Source organism: Protopterus annectens, chromosome 3.part1, assembly GCF_019279795.1.
Source record: "Protopterus annectens isolate FY-2018-M chromosome 3.part1, PAN1.0, whole genome shotgun sequence".
NCBI lineage: Eukaryota > Metazoa > Chordata > Ceratodontiformes > Protopteridae > Protopterus > Protopterus annectens.
The window spans coordinates 1,702,285,377-1,702,300,981 of record NC_056732.1 but is presented as its reverse complement, the minus strand read 5'-3'; the positions used below and the strand labels follow the sequence as shown (position 1 = coordinate 1,702,300,981).

Below are 15,605 nucleotides of genomic sequence, written 5' to 3'. Positions count from 1 at the left end.
TGTGCAAGTATGTGATATCCTTTACTATTAGCTCTGTGTGGTGCTGAGCATTGTTTCTGAGAATTCTAAGATCATTAAATAAGGTCTTGTGGATATCCTTCACCTGGGGGGGCTAGTCTTACCTCGCATCTGGCTTGGTTGATTTGATCAGAGTCCAAAGTTTTTTATTAAGTTACAAAAGCATTATTGGCATCTTGAGAGTTAAACTAAGTTTTGCATGCAAGAAGTTATAGCCTGTTTATATCAAGGTTCCATCAGAGGGTTTTATTTTTTAAATTTGACATTGTATTTACTTCTGAGAGGACAGGTGTGTCCATGCAGCTATTTACATGTCTGTAGAATTTGGTGGTAAAGGTTTCTGCATTAGCAATAGGGTCATCAAGATGGAAGGGGATTTTGAATGTAGCCAGGTCAACACTCAGTTTTGGTAGACTAGCCTTGGTATAATCTTTGAATACCAGTATGATGGATGATGCTTCTGGCTTTGGTCTTAAGGTGAATGTGACTGATTTGTGGTCTGATTTGATCAGGGAAGAAGTTATAATTGGTGGGGACCAAAGCTGCCTCTTATTTGTAAGGACCAGTTATAGATATAGGTTCATAGGTGTGTACTAGGCTAATGGCCCTGGAGCCTTTACAAGCCTAGCCCATAAGGTTACCCTGGCAGCATGCCACCTGACCTTAGTCCCCCAGTCCCTCTGTTGAGTAGAGCCACTGGAGTGATCCCTGGGGTGAATTTTCTATTTCCCATCCACTCATCAAGATTTCTCTTGAAGAGGGCCAGAGAGGTGCTCCACTTGATGTATATAGGAAGTCTATTCCATAGCATGAGCAGTGTCTGGGTTATGAACCTTTCCCTCCAGCTTGTTGATTGTGGTAATGAGGTTGAGGTCTCTGGAACATGTGGTATGGAGGGATTGGGATTTCTTTAGATTTAGTATTTCTAACAGAGCTAGGTTAGACATGGCTTTGTAAGTCAAACAGAGATCACCTCTAAGTAGGCGATATAAGACAGAGAATTGTTGGAGTTTTTTGAGTCGGTCCATACAGGACAAATGTTTAAGACCTAGGATCTTCTTTGTGAGGTACTTTTGTGGCCTCTCCAGTTGTTGCAGGTGTCTAGTGAGGTCCATGTCAAATGAGGCGTTGTACTCGATGATTGGCCTAATAAGGGAAGAGTAGAGGGAGACAATGACCTCTTTCTTCCTGGATGCAAAACCCTTAGTAATGAGATGTGCCACACAGAATGACTTTCTGACCACAGTGGCAATGTGGTGGTCAAAAGAGAGGTTGCTGCCAACCTGTATTCCCAGATCTCTTATAACGCCTTCTGTGTTCAGAGGATTACCATCGATGTAGTACTTCATGGGAACTGGGTTATTCTCAAAGGGGATGATGACACATTTTTTGGCATTGAGCTTAAGGCCATGGGTCTGGCACCAGTCGGTGGTCTCAGTGAGGCCTTTCTGTAGGATGTCAACATCACTTGGGGAGTTAATAATGGCTTCCAACTTGCAAGTGTCTGTGAACTTTGTCAGCCAGAGTTCCTTTGTGTTGGCCTGGACGTCAGAGAAGTAGATACCAAACAGGAGAGGACCCAGGACTGAACCCTGTGGGACTCCACGCGTGACTTGAAGTCAGCTACTTTCACACTGTGAGTTCTATCTGTGAGCCAGTTTGCAACCCACCTAGTGATATAGGGGTTGATGCCTAGCTTAGTGAGTTTTTCTATGATTCCTGACCGGGGAATGGTATTAAAGGCTTTGGCCAGATCAAGGTAGGCTGTATAAACCACCTTGCCTTCATCCACAGCTCTGGTGACTGACTCAAAGAAGTCGACCAGGTTGAGCAGGCATGATCTACCCTTCACAAAACCAAACTGTGTGGGATCCAGAGTTTGGAGATTCCCTATATCCTTGTTTATTAGGTCCATGATGATGAGTTCCATAGCTTCACATATCAGAATTGACAGGCTAATGGGGCAATAGTTCCCAGGGTCTGTATTCACTCCTCCTTTGTGGAGAGGGATGACTGTAGCAGTGTACCATTTGGTAGGGACAAAGCCTGAGGTGAGGCTATGATTGAACAGGGCACACAGGTGAGATGTCAGTTAACTCTGTAGTTCATGTAGAACACAGCCAAGGATATTGTCAGGTCCCATAGAAGGTGTATTCTTGGCCTTGGACAGTATTGTTTTAACCTATGCCACAGTAATACTGGGTGCCTGGCAATCTACTGGCATTGTGATTGGTCTTTTGGTGGGGAGAGAGGAGTAAAGTTGGCACTAAATCTGTTGGCCAGTATATTGGCAGTATCTGTTGGCTCAGTATAGAAGGTACCATTGTGCAGTAGCTCTGAGCAAATCTGGGTATTGCTGTGGAGATTCTTTACATAACTGTAGAAGGCCTTGTGATGTCTTTATTATCTGCTGCAATTCTGTTTTCATAGCTAGCTTTAGAGGATTTGATGAAGGATCTCAACTTTTTGTTGAGGTTGATAAGGGAGTTTTTCCAGTCTTGGGACTTTACCTTATTCCACATCAGTTTCCTCCTTCTGTTATGGAGTTTGTTTATGGCAGGGGACCACCAGATCAGCCTCCTTTTTTGAGGAGAGCATCTTGGTTCTGTTGGGTATGGCGAGATCCATGCATTTGTGTACGTGTTCATACAGGGCATTAGTGTATGATTCAGTGGTCATGCAACTGTTCTCCATTTGCATGGGTGCCGTGAAGTTATCCACCTCTGTTTTTAGGAGCCCAAAGTTAGCTTTGGAGAAGTTTTTCATGGTGGTTACCTTTTCATGGCGGTGGGGAGTGGGAGGGATGTTGATTTCCAAGGTGATTAGTTTGTGGTTGGATCTAGCCAGGGAGGAGTTGACTATTGGTGTAGAGCAATGGTCACCCATGTTAGTAATGACCAGGTCAAGGATGTTGCTACCTCTAGTGGGGGTAAGAATGAGCTGGTCCAGGGCATTGGAATTAATGAATTCCATGGTAGGGTTTGGGAGGGTGGCCTAATGGTTAAGGTGTTTGCCTTACAAACACAAGGTGCAGGGTTTGAGTCTCACAAGGGTTAATTGGCTAAGCTTAAAATGGCTCACAAGGGCAGTTAGCTTAGTACTAACCTATGAACCTAAGGAAACGTTGGGCAAGTGTATTGGTACATGAGTAGTTTTCCCATTTAATGGAGGGGTAGTTGAAGTCACCCAGTATGAGAGTGTTAGGTTGGATATTCTCCAGGGTGCTTAAGAATGTGGAGTGTGAGTCTTGGGACATGGTTGGGGACCTACAGCAGGCTACGACCTGAATTGCTGTCTTACCCATTGTTAGCTGCACCTGAAGTATCTCTGATGTGATATGTTCGGCTGCCAGTCTGGAGGTGTGCACATCCTTTATGAATATGGAAACACCACCACCTTTGGAGATTCAGTCCAAGTTCTGCAGCCGAAAGGTGTGCAATGAGTTATAGCCTGGTAGTACAGGGATGCTTTCTGCTGCCTTGAACCAGGCCTCCGTCAGCACAAATGTCAATTTTAAGGAGTGCTTCGAGAGAGTACAGTTTGAGATTTAGACTTCTAGCATTGAACAGCATGTTTGTAGCTGTTACAGTGGTAATTTGGTCTTTGGAACACCACCTAAAAAGGTACTGTAAGGTTGGCTAGTATCCAGAATCCCAGGGGTGACAGATGCAGGCCATCTCTGGCAAAGCATAGAGGTCTGTCATGCATGTCATCCCAGGCAGACAGATACTGGGCCCCCTTAGAATAACACTAGAAACTTAGCCAATTGTTGAAATCAATCATTTTCAGCTTGTACTGTGGTATCATTCTGGGTGATGGTAGGAGGCTGCTGAGGGCTAGGGCATACCCGCTTGGGCTCCATAATCCGAGAACTCCTCCTTGTCTCTTTTCATGTAGTCCAGGGATGTACATCTCAGGTCATTCACACTCACATGTACAATGACATAGTCATATTTGTACCTGTTGTTGAGGGACATGAGTACATGCATTATGTGGCGGATCCTGGCACCTGACAGGCAGTTGACTGTTACTTTCTCCTTATTCAGCTTAGTGAGTGGGACATCAGTGTGCCTCACTATTGAGTCACCTATGACTAGTGTGTTGGGCATGCTGTTTTGCTTTAGGGGCTTTGGTTGAGTGGCACACTGTTTAGGAGAGTTATGTGTCTCATGATTAGTGTTGTGTTGTGGTGGTCGAGTGCGTTTCTGCCTTGGAGGTCTCTGCTGCTTGGGTAGATTTTTATTGACAGCTTCCTCTAAGATGGGTGTGTGGTTTGTGTTTTTATGTGAAAGCAGTGCTGATGTGTGTTCTGGAGGGCTATGTGTTCCATGTGGTGTGGTGCCAGTGTTGACCTTCTCCTCTTGACAAGCTATTCCGGTCTTGGCTGGAGAGTGTGTGGCTTCCAATTTAGATATATAAGTGCATCTCTCACAAGTCTGAGTGTGGGGAGAAAAGAGGAGAGGGTAGTCAGTGTACATGAGGCAGTTGTTACATTGCCTCAGGAAGCCCAAGTTCACCAGGTTAATAGGAGAAAGCACAGGGAACTGACCTTTAGACATGCCTGGAGGGGTGGGCATTAATAATAAGTACTGGAGCTGTTTCCTTGTAAAAGGTTTAGTGCTGGTAGCACTTTTCTGTGCTACAATAATTGCTACAAGAAGTCTGGTAAAGTGCTAGACTAATAAGCTGGTAAAAGTGCAGGAGAGGAGAGAATTAGCAGATCTAAGGGGAAAAATTGAAGAGCAGACTTTTTATCACCACTCAGAAGTTTATAAACATTCCTGGATACAGGAAATCTGTATCTGGACTAAATTAGTTACATGAAAGGCAGGAAACAATTTTTTTTATCAATCCATCTAGAGATGTAGAATAACTGATCACATAACTATTGACAGTTGGGGCAGCTCAGTATAAATGTGGTTAGTCTTGTAAGGGGGCTAGGTCCGTTGAACCTACTGATAAAGTCCAGAATTTTCTGGGCATACATGTTTGAGGATGTTTTTATCTCCAAGTTAATGAAGATGATAACTGAAGTTTCTAAGGGAATAGTATTTGGTTTAATGCATACTGACTCCATGCTGGTTATGTTAGAGGTATGGGCTAAGAGGGACATATAGGGAGTCCTACAGTAAGCTATGATATCATGAGTGAATTTTGTTAATAGTAAGTTGGATGCGGAGGATTTCTGGGTCATTATCTTGCCTGAGTCTGGAGGTGAATTTTTTTTAAGAATATACAGACACCATAGCCATCAGTGCCTTCATGTAATGTGATGGGCCTGAGTGGGTGGTATGCATTAAATGCCTTTACTGGTGAAATTCTCTCTTTGATCTTGAGCCAGGTCTCATTGGTGATGCATATAATGATATTTTCCAGGGTAAGGGGTACTTGTAGGCAGTCACGTTTTTATTAAGGCTCTTAGCGATGAGCAGCAATACTTTTATGCAATCCAGATTCTGTTTATTATGTTGAAGGCTTTAAAAAATTGACATTACCTATAAAGGACATGATATGGATCAAAAAGGATTTAGCCAATATATGAAAGACTTGGGCAGGTAGGAGTACGCCACCATTGGCAAAGCAGTTGGGACTGTCTACCATCTCCTCCATGGCTGTTATATATTATACCCTTTTAGAATGACCCCAGCAGTTATGCCAGTTGTTGAAGTCAATAAACTTTTGTTCGTATTGCAGCATCATTCCTGGTGATGGTAGAATGCTACTTAAGGCTAGGTTCATACCTGCCTCAAACACATATCCTGTCAGCTCCATCATGACTTTTTTCATATAGTCCTGGGAGGTATATCTCAAGTCATTTACTATGGATGCGCTTATGGTAAATGGACTTGAGTGCATGCATAATGTGGTGAACTCTGACACCTGATAGGTAACTGACTCTCTCCTTGCACACCTCAGTGAGTGGTGCATCGGTGAGTCTCACTATGGAGTCACCTATGATTAGGATATTGGAATGTGTGGAGTTTTGCCTTGTGGGCTTTTGAATTGAGTCAGTGTGACTCTTAGATGTATTTTCTTGGTGGGTGCTGCCTGTGTCGTGTGTTTGTGAGGTTGCTGAGGGTATTTGTTTCTTAGGTTACATTTAGGAGGCCTTTGTGGTTTAGGTAAGTTACTTTTAAGAGACTCAGCATTGCTAGGTATATATAGGAATGGTGAACAGAGCATACTAAGCTGAATGTTATTTCTTGTAGATAACATGTCTACATTTGAATTGTGCTTGTGATATATCTTTTCTGTATGTTACAAGAAGTGATGTTTTAATAATTAAAGTTTGTTTCCAGCCGGCATCCTTTTTTGTATTGGATTAAAAACATATTACAGTATTGTTCAATTTCTGTAACATGAGTAACGATATTGTTACTAGAAATTAGAAAAGACAGTATGAGTAGCCCCTATATGTTTTAATTCATTTGGTGAAAACTTACGTTTTCTGTTGGATGAGCAATGCAGGCAATGTGATATTTTTTTCATACTAGTGATGTGACACCTTCACATACACTTAGAACATTTCATTCATTATGTTGTGTGTCTTAAACTATTAGCACTATTAGGAGCTACAGCCATAATTGTTGTAAAACTTGATATGAAATAGTTTCACTGAGCAGTACTTGGTTTTAGTTTGTGCACACTACTGAAGTCAGGTTGGAACAATCTCAACACCAGTGGAGTACATAAGTGTTGGTTCAATTTTGAAGAGAGGTATATTTTAAGTGCTAGTGTTCAAGGGAGGTTACTAGCATGCTTGGGATAGGTATTGTACTTGCAGACTATGTTTTAAAAGTTCGGAAGGTGTTTGCTCTGGCTATGTAATGTTACTTAGTGGCTTGTTGCTACTGACTGAAGGAGAAAAGTGATGATTTTCTTTCTTTTTTTGTTTTTGTTTTTACGTGCGGTGCATGGATTTTAGCCATGCCCAACAGCCATCAATCCTCCCCAGTCACGCTCTGCCCATATGCTCCCCACTAGAGAGTTCTCTTTTACTTTAATTTTTACAAATCATTTGGGATTCTAATACTGTGACAGGAATGGACCTCATTCCTAAGTCAAGGTATGATTAAAGTTCATGAAATTAGTATTTAATGTTAGCCAAAAGTGCTCTGTGCAGCACCTGCAATGTGCCATGGTTCTTTCTGTAATTGTTATGAAATTACATTTTTTGAGGAGTGGTATATTTTGTTTAAGTACTGATATTTAAGGGATGTCCAGCTGCATAGTGGCACAGCAGATAGTATTTTCACCTCACAGCAAGAGGCTCTCTGGTTTGATTTTGTCTGGAGTGCCTTCTATGTGGAGTTTGCATTACCTCCCTGTCTTCCCAATGGGTTTTTCTCTGAGTGATCTGTTTTCCTCCTTCAGTCCAAAGATGTGGATTGGACACACTAAATTGGTCATAGGAATGAATGTGTGTGTGTGTGTGTGTGTGTGTGTGTGTGTGTGTGCGCGAGTGGTATGAAAGAAGAACAACAGTATGGCTAGCCATCCGGTGGTGTGAATCTTGACTCTAGATATTTGTTACTGTTGAAGTGACACTCCTATCCATGTGGAAAATGGGAAAAAGGGGGTATGGATGGATAGATTGATGTTCAAGGGACATTACTAGCAGGATAGGTGCTAGTATGTTTTAAAAGTAAGAAAAATAACATCTGTGTAATGTCAGGGCAACAATTTTATATTATTTATTTTTAACAAAGACAATAGCAGTTTTCCTGTACCATAAAGCATGCATTGGTCTTCAGAATTTCAGAAGAGATACTTAGTGGCAGATTTCTGAGTAAGGAAGAAAATGAAGGTTTTTTTTTTTTTTTTACATGTGATGCCATGGAATTTGTACCGTGGTTGGTGGAACTTGAGTTTTTTTCTCTTTCCACATGCTTCCCCCATCACTGTCTGCCCATTTGCTTCAGAATACTTATCAGCATGGAGTGGGGCCGTCCCAAGGGGTCATCATTCAGGGCAGCCATGAGAGTAACTTGTGCCCTTGCCAGCATCTGATTAAAAAGGGCATTAGTAATGACCTAACCTCACCCCTGGATGGTGGGGGCATGTGATCTGTGCCTCTGAAGAGCCAAACAATCCCTTCTTGACATGAGTGCATGATCTGACGCACCTATGCTGAAGGCTACCAGCAGGCGGTGGTTTGTTAAAATCAATGCCCAATTCCAAGGCTTTGCATTTGTATCAACATCTCTTCTCTAAGTGCCTGTCCATCTCTACTTAACCGTACCACTAGGATGAGTGGACTTTTCCTCCACTGCTATCTTCATCAACTGCCGAACCTGCTAGCTTGAACTTAAGTCACCTGGGCTATCTGTCCATACCTCCAGTGTGGGTACTAATAGATTTTTTTACACCTTTATTAAATTCACACAATTTGATTGGGTTCTCTCTGGACATTGAAATATGCCTTTCAGAATGTTGAACATGCAGTAGTTTTTTTTTTCAGTCCATTTTCTAAAGATGACTTATTAACTGAGGCACATAATTGTATATATTCCATTTGAATAGTGGTATCTAGGAAGAAAATTGCATGCTCAAAATTGTAGACTTTTGAAATTCTATGAAATTTTCCCAGTGAAAACTGTGGACCACTGAGTGAAATTACCTGATGTGATCAAAAACATGATTTCAACTGTAATACTGCTTATCTGAAATCTATTTAGTCTCATAGTAATATTGTATCATAATACATAGTAATAAATGTAGAATACTTGACATATTAAATGTCCGTTAATAAAGAATGTTATCCTTCAGACTTACACAAGACATTTCCCAGTTTTGTCATGGTAACCCTAGAACTTCATATCCTGACTCAAAGACATAATTATTTTAATTAACTTCATGGTTGTAAAAGGGATTTTATCCAGGCCTGTAAATGCATCATGTACAGTAATGAAAAAAGATGACAAGAATATAACATACTTCTGTATATCAAACATAGTTTGCACTTTCCCACACATTTGACTTGGATCCATAAAAAACATAATTTCAGTGATAGTGATGTTTCCATATCAACAAGTATGCAGTACTGTGTCTATATGGACAGATACACAATCTGTAAACTTTTATACATCAAAAATAAAAGTGTCTCATAACATATGCAGACAGTATCATGCTATCCCTTTATAAACAGATCACCATGGCAGAGTACACTAGCTGGGATTCAAGGAAATGTTCCTGCCGTTGCATAAGTTACCAACCACAAGTAGATCAGTTTACACAGTTGAAGGTAATGTGATTCAGATATGTTTAATTGCAATGAAAAAGGTGTCATTATCATCTGATTTGCATGTCTCTGAATCTTGCACAAGTATTAACAGAGTTCTATGGCATTTGTTGGCACTGCTTACCACAGACATCTCAGGTACTGCATTGGCACAGAAACCACTCTCAGACACCCCCACATACTCTTGCGGACATGCACACACACACACACACACACACACACACACACACACACACACACACACACACACACACACACACACACACACACACACACACCTATGTAAATGCTTTCCTGCAGGCAATTCTTGGTGGGGGAGATCACATGGCTTATTATTACTGTAGTGGACCTGTCTCTGCATCATAAAGGTGTCTGACAGTGTTCAGCTATTCATGTTAGGGTGTATCTCTGACTGCAACCATTTCTGAATCCCAGCCACTATACTGGAAGCACTTTAAGTTACAGCCAAACTGAATAAGCTGTACTGATTTGCCAGCTGGGGATGTTTTTCAGCTAAAAGTGGTACCAGAACACATTTAGTGACTTATTTGAGCCATGTGGATTATTATATGCCAAGGTGTGATCTGTGACCCTGTCCATCATTGCTGCAATGTTATGAACTTTTACTAAATCTTACTATACCTTTAGACATTAATGAGAAAGCTATTCTGTCTGATCCCTTACCTTTGTGTTTTACAGATTTACCATCTTCTACGACAAAGTTAGCATTGCCTAGAAAACAAAATACAGGAGAAACTATATTAAAGAGTGTGACATAGCAATGATTCAACAAAGCTTGAGCAACAGAATGGGATATGAAGTAACATGCACACAACTTATTAATCTAGTCATTGTTAATTAAAATCTGTCAATAATCCTCTCCACTCATATATTATATTTTTAGCCCGATTATTACAATTTCTGTACTGTATCATGGTCATAGCTACAGCATCTGAACTAAAAATGCAGTTGTGATTATTTTTTGTGTAAAACAATTAAGAATTAACCCAGTAAGAAGTGAATTAAAGAAAAAACAAGATGAATCTGCAGTTTATCACCATATATATAAATGACTCCCACTCGTATTCCAAAACTTTGCCACAGCAATCTGTCTGCAACAAGCAGTATCTGCTCAGTAATCATTGCTAATTCATGATAGTAAAACAGTGTCACTCAGAACCATATTCTGGATATATGATTCTGCATGCAGTATGGTAACTACAATTTTTTATTTATTTTATTTTACATTTGTTAACCGGGCTAGTCCAACTGGATACATGTCCATTTTCAGTGGAGGCCCGAGGAGAAAAGCTCCAAGCTTACACAATATTTAATATCACAAGTAAAATAGAAACAACATTAAGAAAATGTATAACAAAACATTAATAAAAACAAAAAACATTAATAAAAAAAAAAATAGCTGCTCCTGTCCCAGTACTAAGTATACAGCCTAGGTCCTTCAGCAATAATGTGACGTGAGTAATAACATCATTCTGCACAGCTGATTCTGCATGCATCATGTTCACTGTAAGCAGCACCTCCTATTCCACCACCAGGTATACAGCTCTAGTCCATCAGCAGTAACATGGTGTGACTAACAACATCATTCTGTACATCTGGTTCTACATGCATCATAGTCACTGTAAGCAGCACCTCCTATTCCAGCACCAAGTATACAGCTCTAGTCCATCAACAGTAACATGGTGCAACTAACAACATCATTCTGTACATCTGGTTCTACATGCATCGCGGTTACTTAAGCAGCACCACCTATTCAAGCAGCAAATATACAGCTGTGGTCTTTCAGTTGTAGTGTGATGTGAGTAATAACATAATTCTGTACATCTGGTTTGGCATGTATCATTAGCAATGCAAGCAAGATGTTTTGTTCTAGAACTCAGTGTACAGATCTAGTCTTTCATCAATAATATGATGTGAATCAGCAGCATATTCTGTAACTTCTTGTTTTACATACACCACAATCATCATAAGCAGTGCCAACTATTCTAGTACCCTGCATGCAGAAGCAAATGTATAGTATGTAGTTCTGGCTCACACCATGTTAATACTTAGGAACTAGATCTGTGTACTAGGTGCTAGAACAGGTGTTGCTGTTTTTAATGACCATAGTGCAATGTCTATCTCACTACCAGGAGTACAGCTTCAGTTCTTCTGCAGTAACATGGTGTGTGCCACATCTTCTTTCTGTCCATATAGTTCTGCTGAAAACCATGGTCCCTAGAAGCAGCATTACATGTTACAGTACCCAGCATGCAACACTAGTCCTTACAATAACATGACATAAGGCAATACTGCATGCTTTTACATTTAGCTGTGGTTGCCCCATGATCACTATAAACAGCACTGCCTGTTGTACCACTCAGTGGGTACACAGTCTTTCAGTGGTAGCATAGTGTAGGCCAGCATTGCATTCAGTACTTCTGGTTCTATATATGCAATGTTTATCATACGCCACCACCACCAGATGTGTCTTCCCTTCCTTTTAGGTTTGCTATTGAGAAGAGAAATGAGAAGTGGGAGTTTAGCTTTTATGAGCAGAAGGGGGATTTTAGATTAGGGAGTGAATGGGTGATAAGGTTTAAGGAGGGAGGGGAGAGGAATTTTTGGTTTAGAGAGTGATCAGGTGACCAGGATTAAGAAGGATAAAGGGTTTTTAAGTTTAGAGAGAGAGAAATTGGGAGAGCAGTTTTTGGGAGGAGAGGAGGATTTTTAGTTTAGTGACTAATCAGGAGTTTCAGTTTAGGGACTGGGTGGGAGCTTTTAAGGTTAGGATCTGGGTTCTGTTAGGGCTAGATAGTCTGTGGGATTGGGCTTTGGGAGCTATGCTTAGTTACAGCAGACAAGTTCTTGGGAGATAGAGCACTTGTCAAAATTAGTGAGTGGCAATAAGAAAATGAGTCTCAAGCAAATGTGTCTCGAGCACATGCAGTGGTCCCATTTCAAATGCTTATATTATATTTTATTACTTTCTATTACTTTCACCTGTAGGGAAAATGAGTTAGATGTTATGATTTTACTGCTTAAGAAAAATAATATGCTATTTTCCTTCACATTCTGTGACATGAGATGGTACTGTTACTGTTCCTACTACTGTAAAAATATGATCCAATTTGCCCCTTCTCTTTCCACAAGAAAACTTGTTTTTCTCATTTTTCTCTCTAGTATAAAAATCCATGACTGTTGTTTGTGTGTCCTTTGTGTGTCCTGCTACTATAACTCTTACAACCCTTCCTGCTATAAGGATTATGGTCTGTTCCTATGGTAGTATTCATTACAAGGATATGGAATACATTTCCTATCATCTTGTGGAAGGAACATGAGATATGCTCCCATAGGCAGCATGGGCTAATATTTCAGTTCCTGCTCTGAACTGGAGGTCAATAACACCACATACACAAAAACCCATAGATATAGCCAACATGCTGGCAGACAGGTTCAGTGAAAACTTCACCTTCCTGTCCCCCCCATCAGTAAACCAGGACATTCCCAGCACCTGACCCCTCCCCTCATCACTAGGGAGCAGGTCTTTAATGCCCTCTCAAAGGCAAAAAATACAGTCTCCGTGCGACCTGACAACATTCCTGGTTGCATCCTACATGAACTGAGGCATGAGCTCTCAGCTCCATTAGACACCCTATTCAACGAAAGCTTGAGCACTGGCTTTGTCACAACCGAACGGAGGACAGCCAATGTCCTCCCTCTATACAAAGGTGGAGTGTCCACTGACCTAGGGAATTATAGGCCCATAAACCTAACTAGCCTGATCTGCAAGGCCATGGAATGCATTATCATGGACCTTATAAACAAGGACATTGCCAACCTCCAAACACTTGACCCCACACAGTTTGGTTTTGTCAAAGGGAGATCATGCCTATTAAACTTGGTCAACTTCTTCAAAAGAGTCACTAAAGACATGGAGGAAGGGAAGATGGTGCTCACCACCTACCTTGACCTGGCCAAAGCTTTCAACACTATTCCCCACTCAGTTATAATAGATAAACTGTCCCAGCTAGACATCAACCCATATGTTACCAGATGGTTGGCTAACTGGCTCACTGATAGAACCCACTCAGTCAAAATAGGGGAAGCCACCTTTAGTAGAAGACCTTTAATGAGTGGTGTACTCCAAGGATCAGTTTTGGGGCCTCTTCTGTTTGGGTTATACTTTACTGAGGTGCAGGCCAAAACCAGTGGCCTGTGGATGACCAAGTTTGCAGATGACTTTAAGCTGGGTGCTGTCTTAAATTTCCCTAGTGATGTGAACATCCTCCAAGAGGGCCTTACCCAAACTAATAACTGGTGCCAGGAACATGGCCTCAAATTAAATGCCAAGAAATGCATCATTATCCTCTTTGGGGAAAATGTCATCCCCCCTAATTATCACAATAATAACAATGTAATAAGCATGCAATCAGTCATGAGGGACTTGGGCACCCAGGTTGATAGCAACCTGACTTTTGACTCCCACGTTGTCTCCATTGTACGGAAGGCTTTCTACATGGCCCACCTCATAAGTAAGGGTATTTCATCCAGGAACAAAGAGCTCATAACATCCATGTACTTCTCCCTTATCAGACCCATTATTGAGTACAATGCCCCCTTCGGCATGTACCTTGCCAAGCACATGCAGCAGCTGGAGAGACCACAGAGGTTCCTGACCAGGAAAATCCAGGGGCTCAAACACCTGTCCTATACAGATAGGCTAAAAGCCCTGTCTTTCTACTCAGTCTCATACAGACAGCTCAGAGGTGACCTGTGTCTGTCATACAAGGCCATCTCACACCCAATGTTGATGGAGTTGCTGCATATCCATAAGTCAAACTCCACTCATGCAACCCACACACAAGGCCTCAACCTTCTCTGTGACACTAACAGAATTTGTTAGCAGGATAGATCTGTGTCCCAGAGACTCCCACATCTGTAGAATAGATTCCCTCTCCATGTTAAGTAGAGTACCTCCCTAGCCCTCTTTAAGAGGAACCTGGACGACAGGATGGGAAACAGAAAATACACCCCTGGACAGGGTAAACAAATGCAGACTTTATGGGAACATGGGCCAAATTCTTGGCTAGGCTTATAAGGGCCTCTGGGTCAATAGCCTAGTATCATCCTTTGAAGTAACGGTGGATGTGGTCTAAAATTCTGAGGTCAGGCTGGTCAAGAGCCACTTGGTTAAAAAACAAACAAAAAAAAACAAAAACAAGAAAAAAACAATCAACCAAGCAGAGCCACATGAATGTGCTCACTCATTCTACATGCAGTAACTCATGTTTTACACAGAAATATCTACAGAATATGCTTTTGACTACCATGTAAAAGATGTAATAAAAAAAAAAATCATCAAAAACTGGAACCATTTACTGGATAAAACTTTACCTAACAGACAATGCTACATAATAACATTGCTTCAAGATTTTCCCTTCCAATTCTCCTCTATAGCTCCCACATTTTCATTACCCTGCAGGCAATCCAGACCAATCTCCATGAGCAGTGCTATAACAATATAGTCAAATCGGCTGCTCGTGTGACATACCGATCTCACCATCGTGTTGCACTAGAGCAGATGCACTGGATAGAGAAGCGTCACTCCCTGTCTCTATCTCAACTACTTATCACACATAAAGAAAACCACAGAAACTAAGGAAAACATGGCCAGATTCCCCCAAAATAAAGTTTAGCACTTTCATTCCTTATTAGAATGTCACCTCATCAGAACCAATGCAAACAACGTACTCACAGAATTTATACCATACTTAATCAACTGAGTGTGAGATTCAAAAAATGAGTTAAACTATTTAATTCTGACAAAAACAAGTCAAATTGGTGACACATTCCAGTCCATACAAAAAATAAGTTATCTGTATCCTTATAAAACATCAGTATGAAAAATCTGAACTTTTTGTCAAAAAAGTTTGCTTTCACCAACACATAACAAGGTTGACAAAGAGGTGCCATACTAGCACTCATTGCTACACCTCTGAAGATTTTATCTTGAAACACAAAAAAAAAAATATTGCTAAGTACCAAATCTAGCAATGAATTGAATGTGTTAATGTAAATACAATCAAAATAGTATACATTGCTTAAATATTCTTAAATGATCCATACCAAAATTTATCAAGCATTTACTGGCTACAAAAAAAAAAAAGATGGTTCGAAGATGGTTCTAATGCTTTATCAAAGAATACTCTCGCTTGTTGTGATTTTAAGAAATTTTCTTTTTTTTATTGATTTTGTAAACAACAATCCAGTGATTGGTGAATTTAAAAACTTAACTGGAATGCAAGGAAGTCAAATGGCAAATTTTGTTGCCAGACAATTTAAG

At 40.8% G+C, this 15,605-nt stretch overlaps 1 protein-coding gene across 1 annotated transcript in view; it reads right to left on the bottom strand.

Annotated features, from left to right (window-relative positions):
• The window catches only part of LOC122797837 (putative GPI-anchored protein pfl2), a 192,060-nt gene that overhangs the window by 133,596 nt on the left and 42,859 nt on the right, over window positions 1-15,605 (bottom strand). Inside the window, exon 3 of the mRNA XM_044066358.1 lies at window positions 9,944-9,991. Coding sequence (XP_043922293.1) covers window positions 9,944-9,991 — 48 coding nt within the window. The remainder of the gene's footprint in view (window positions 1-9,943; window positions 9,992-15,605) is intronic.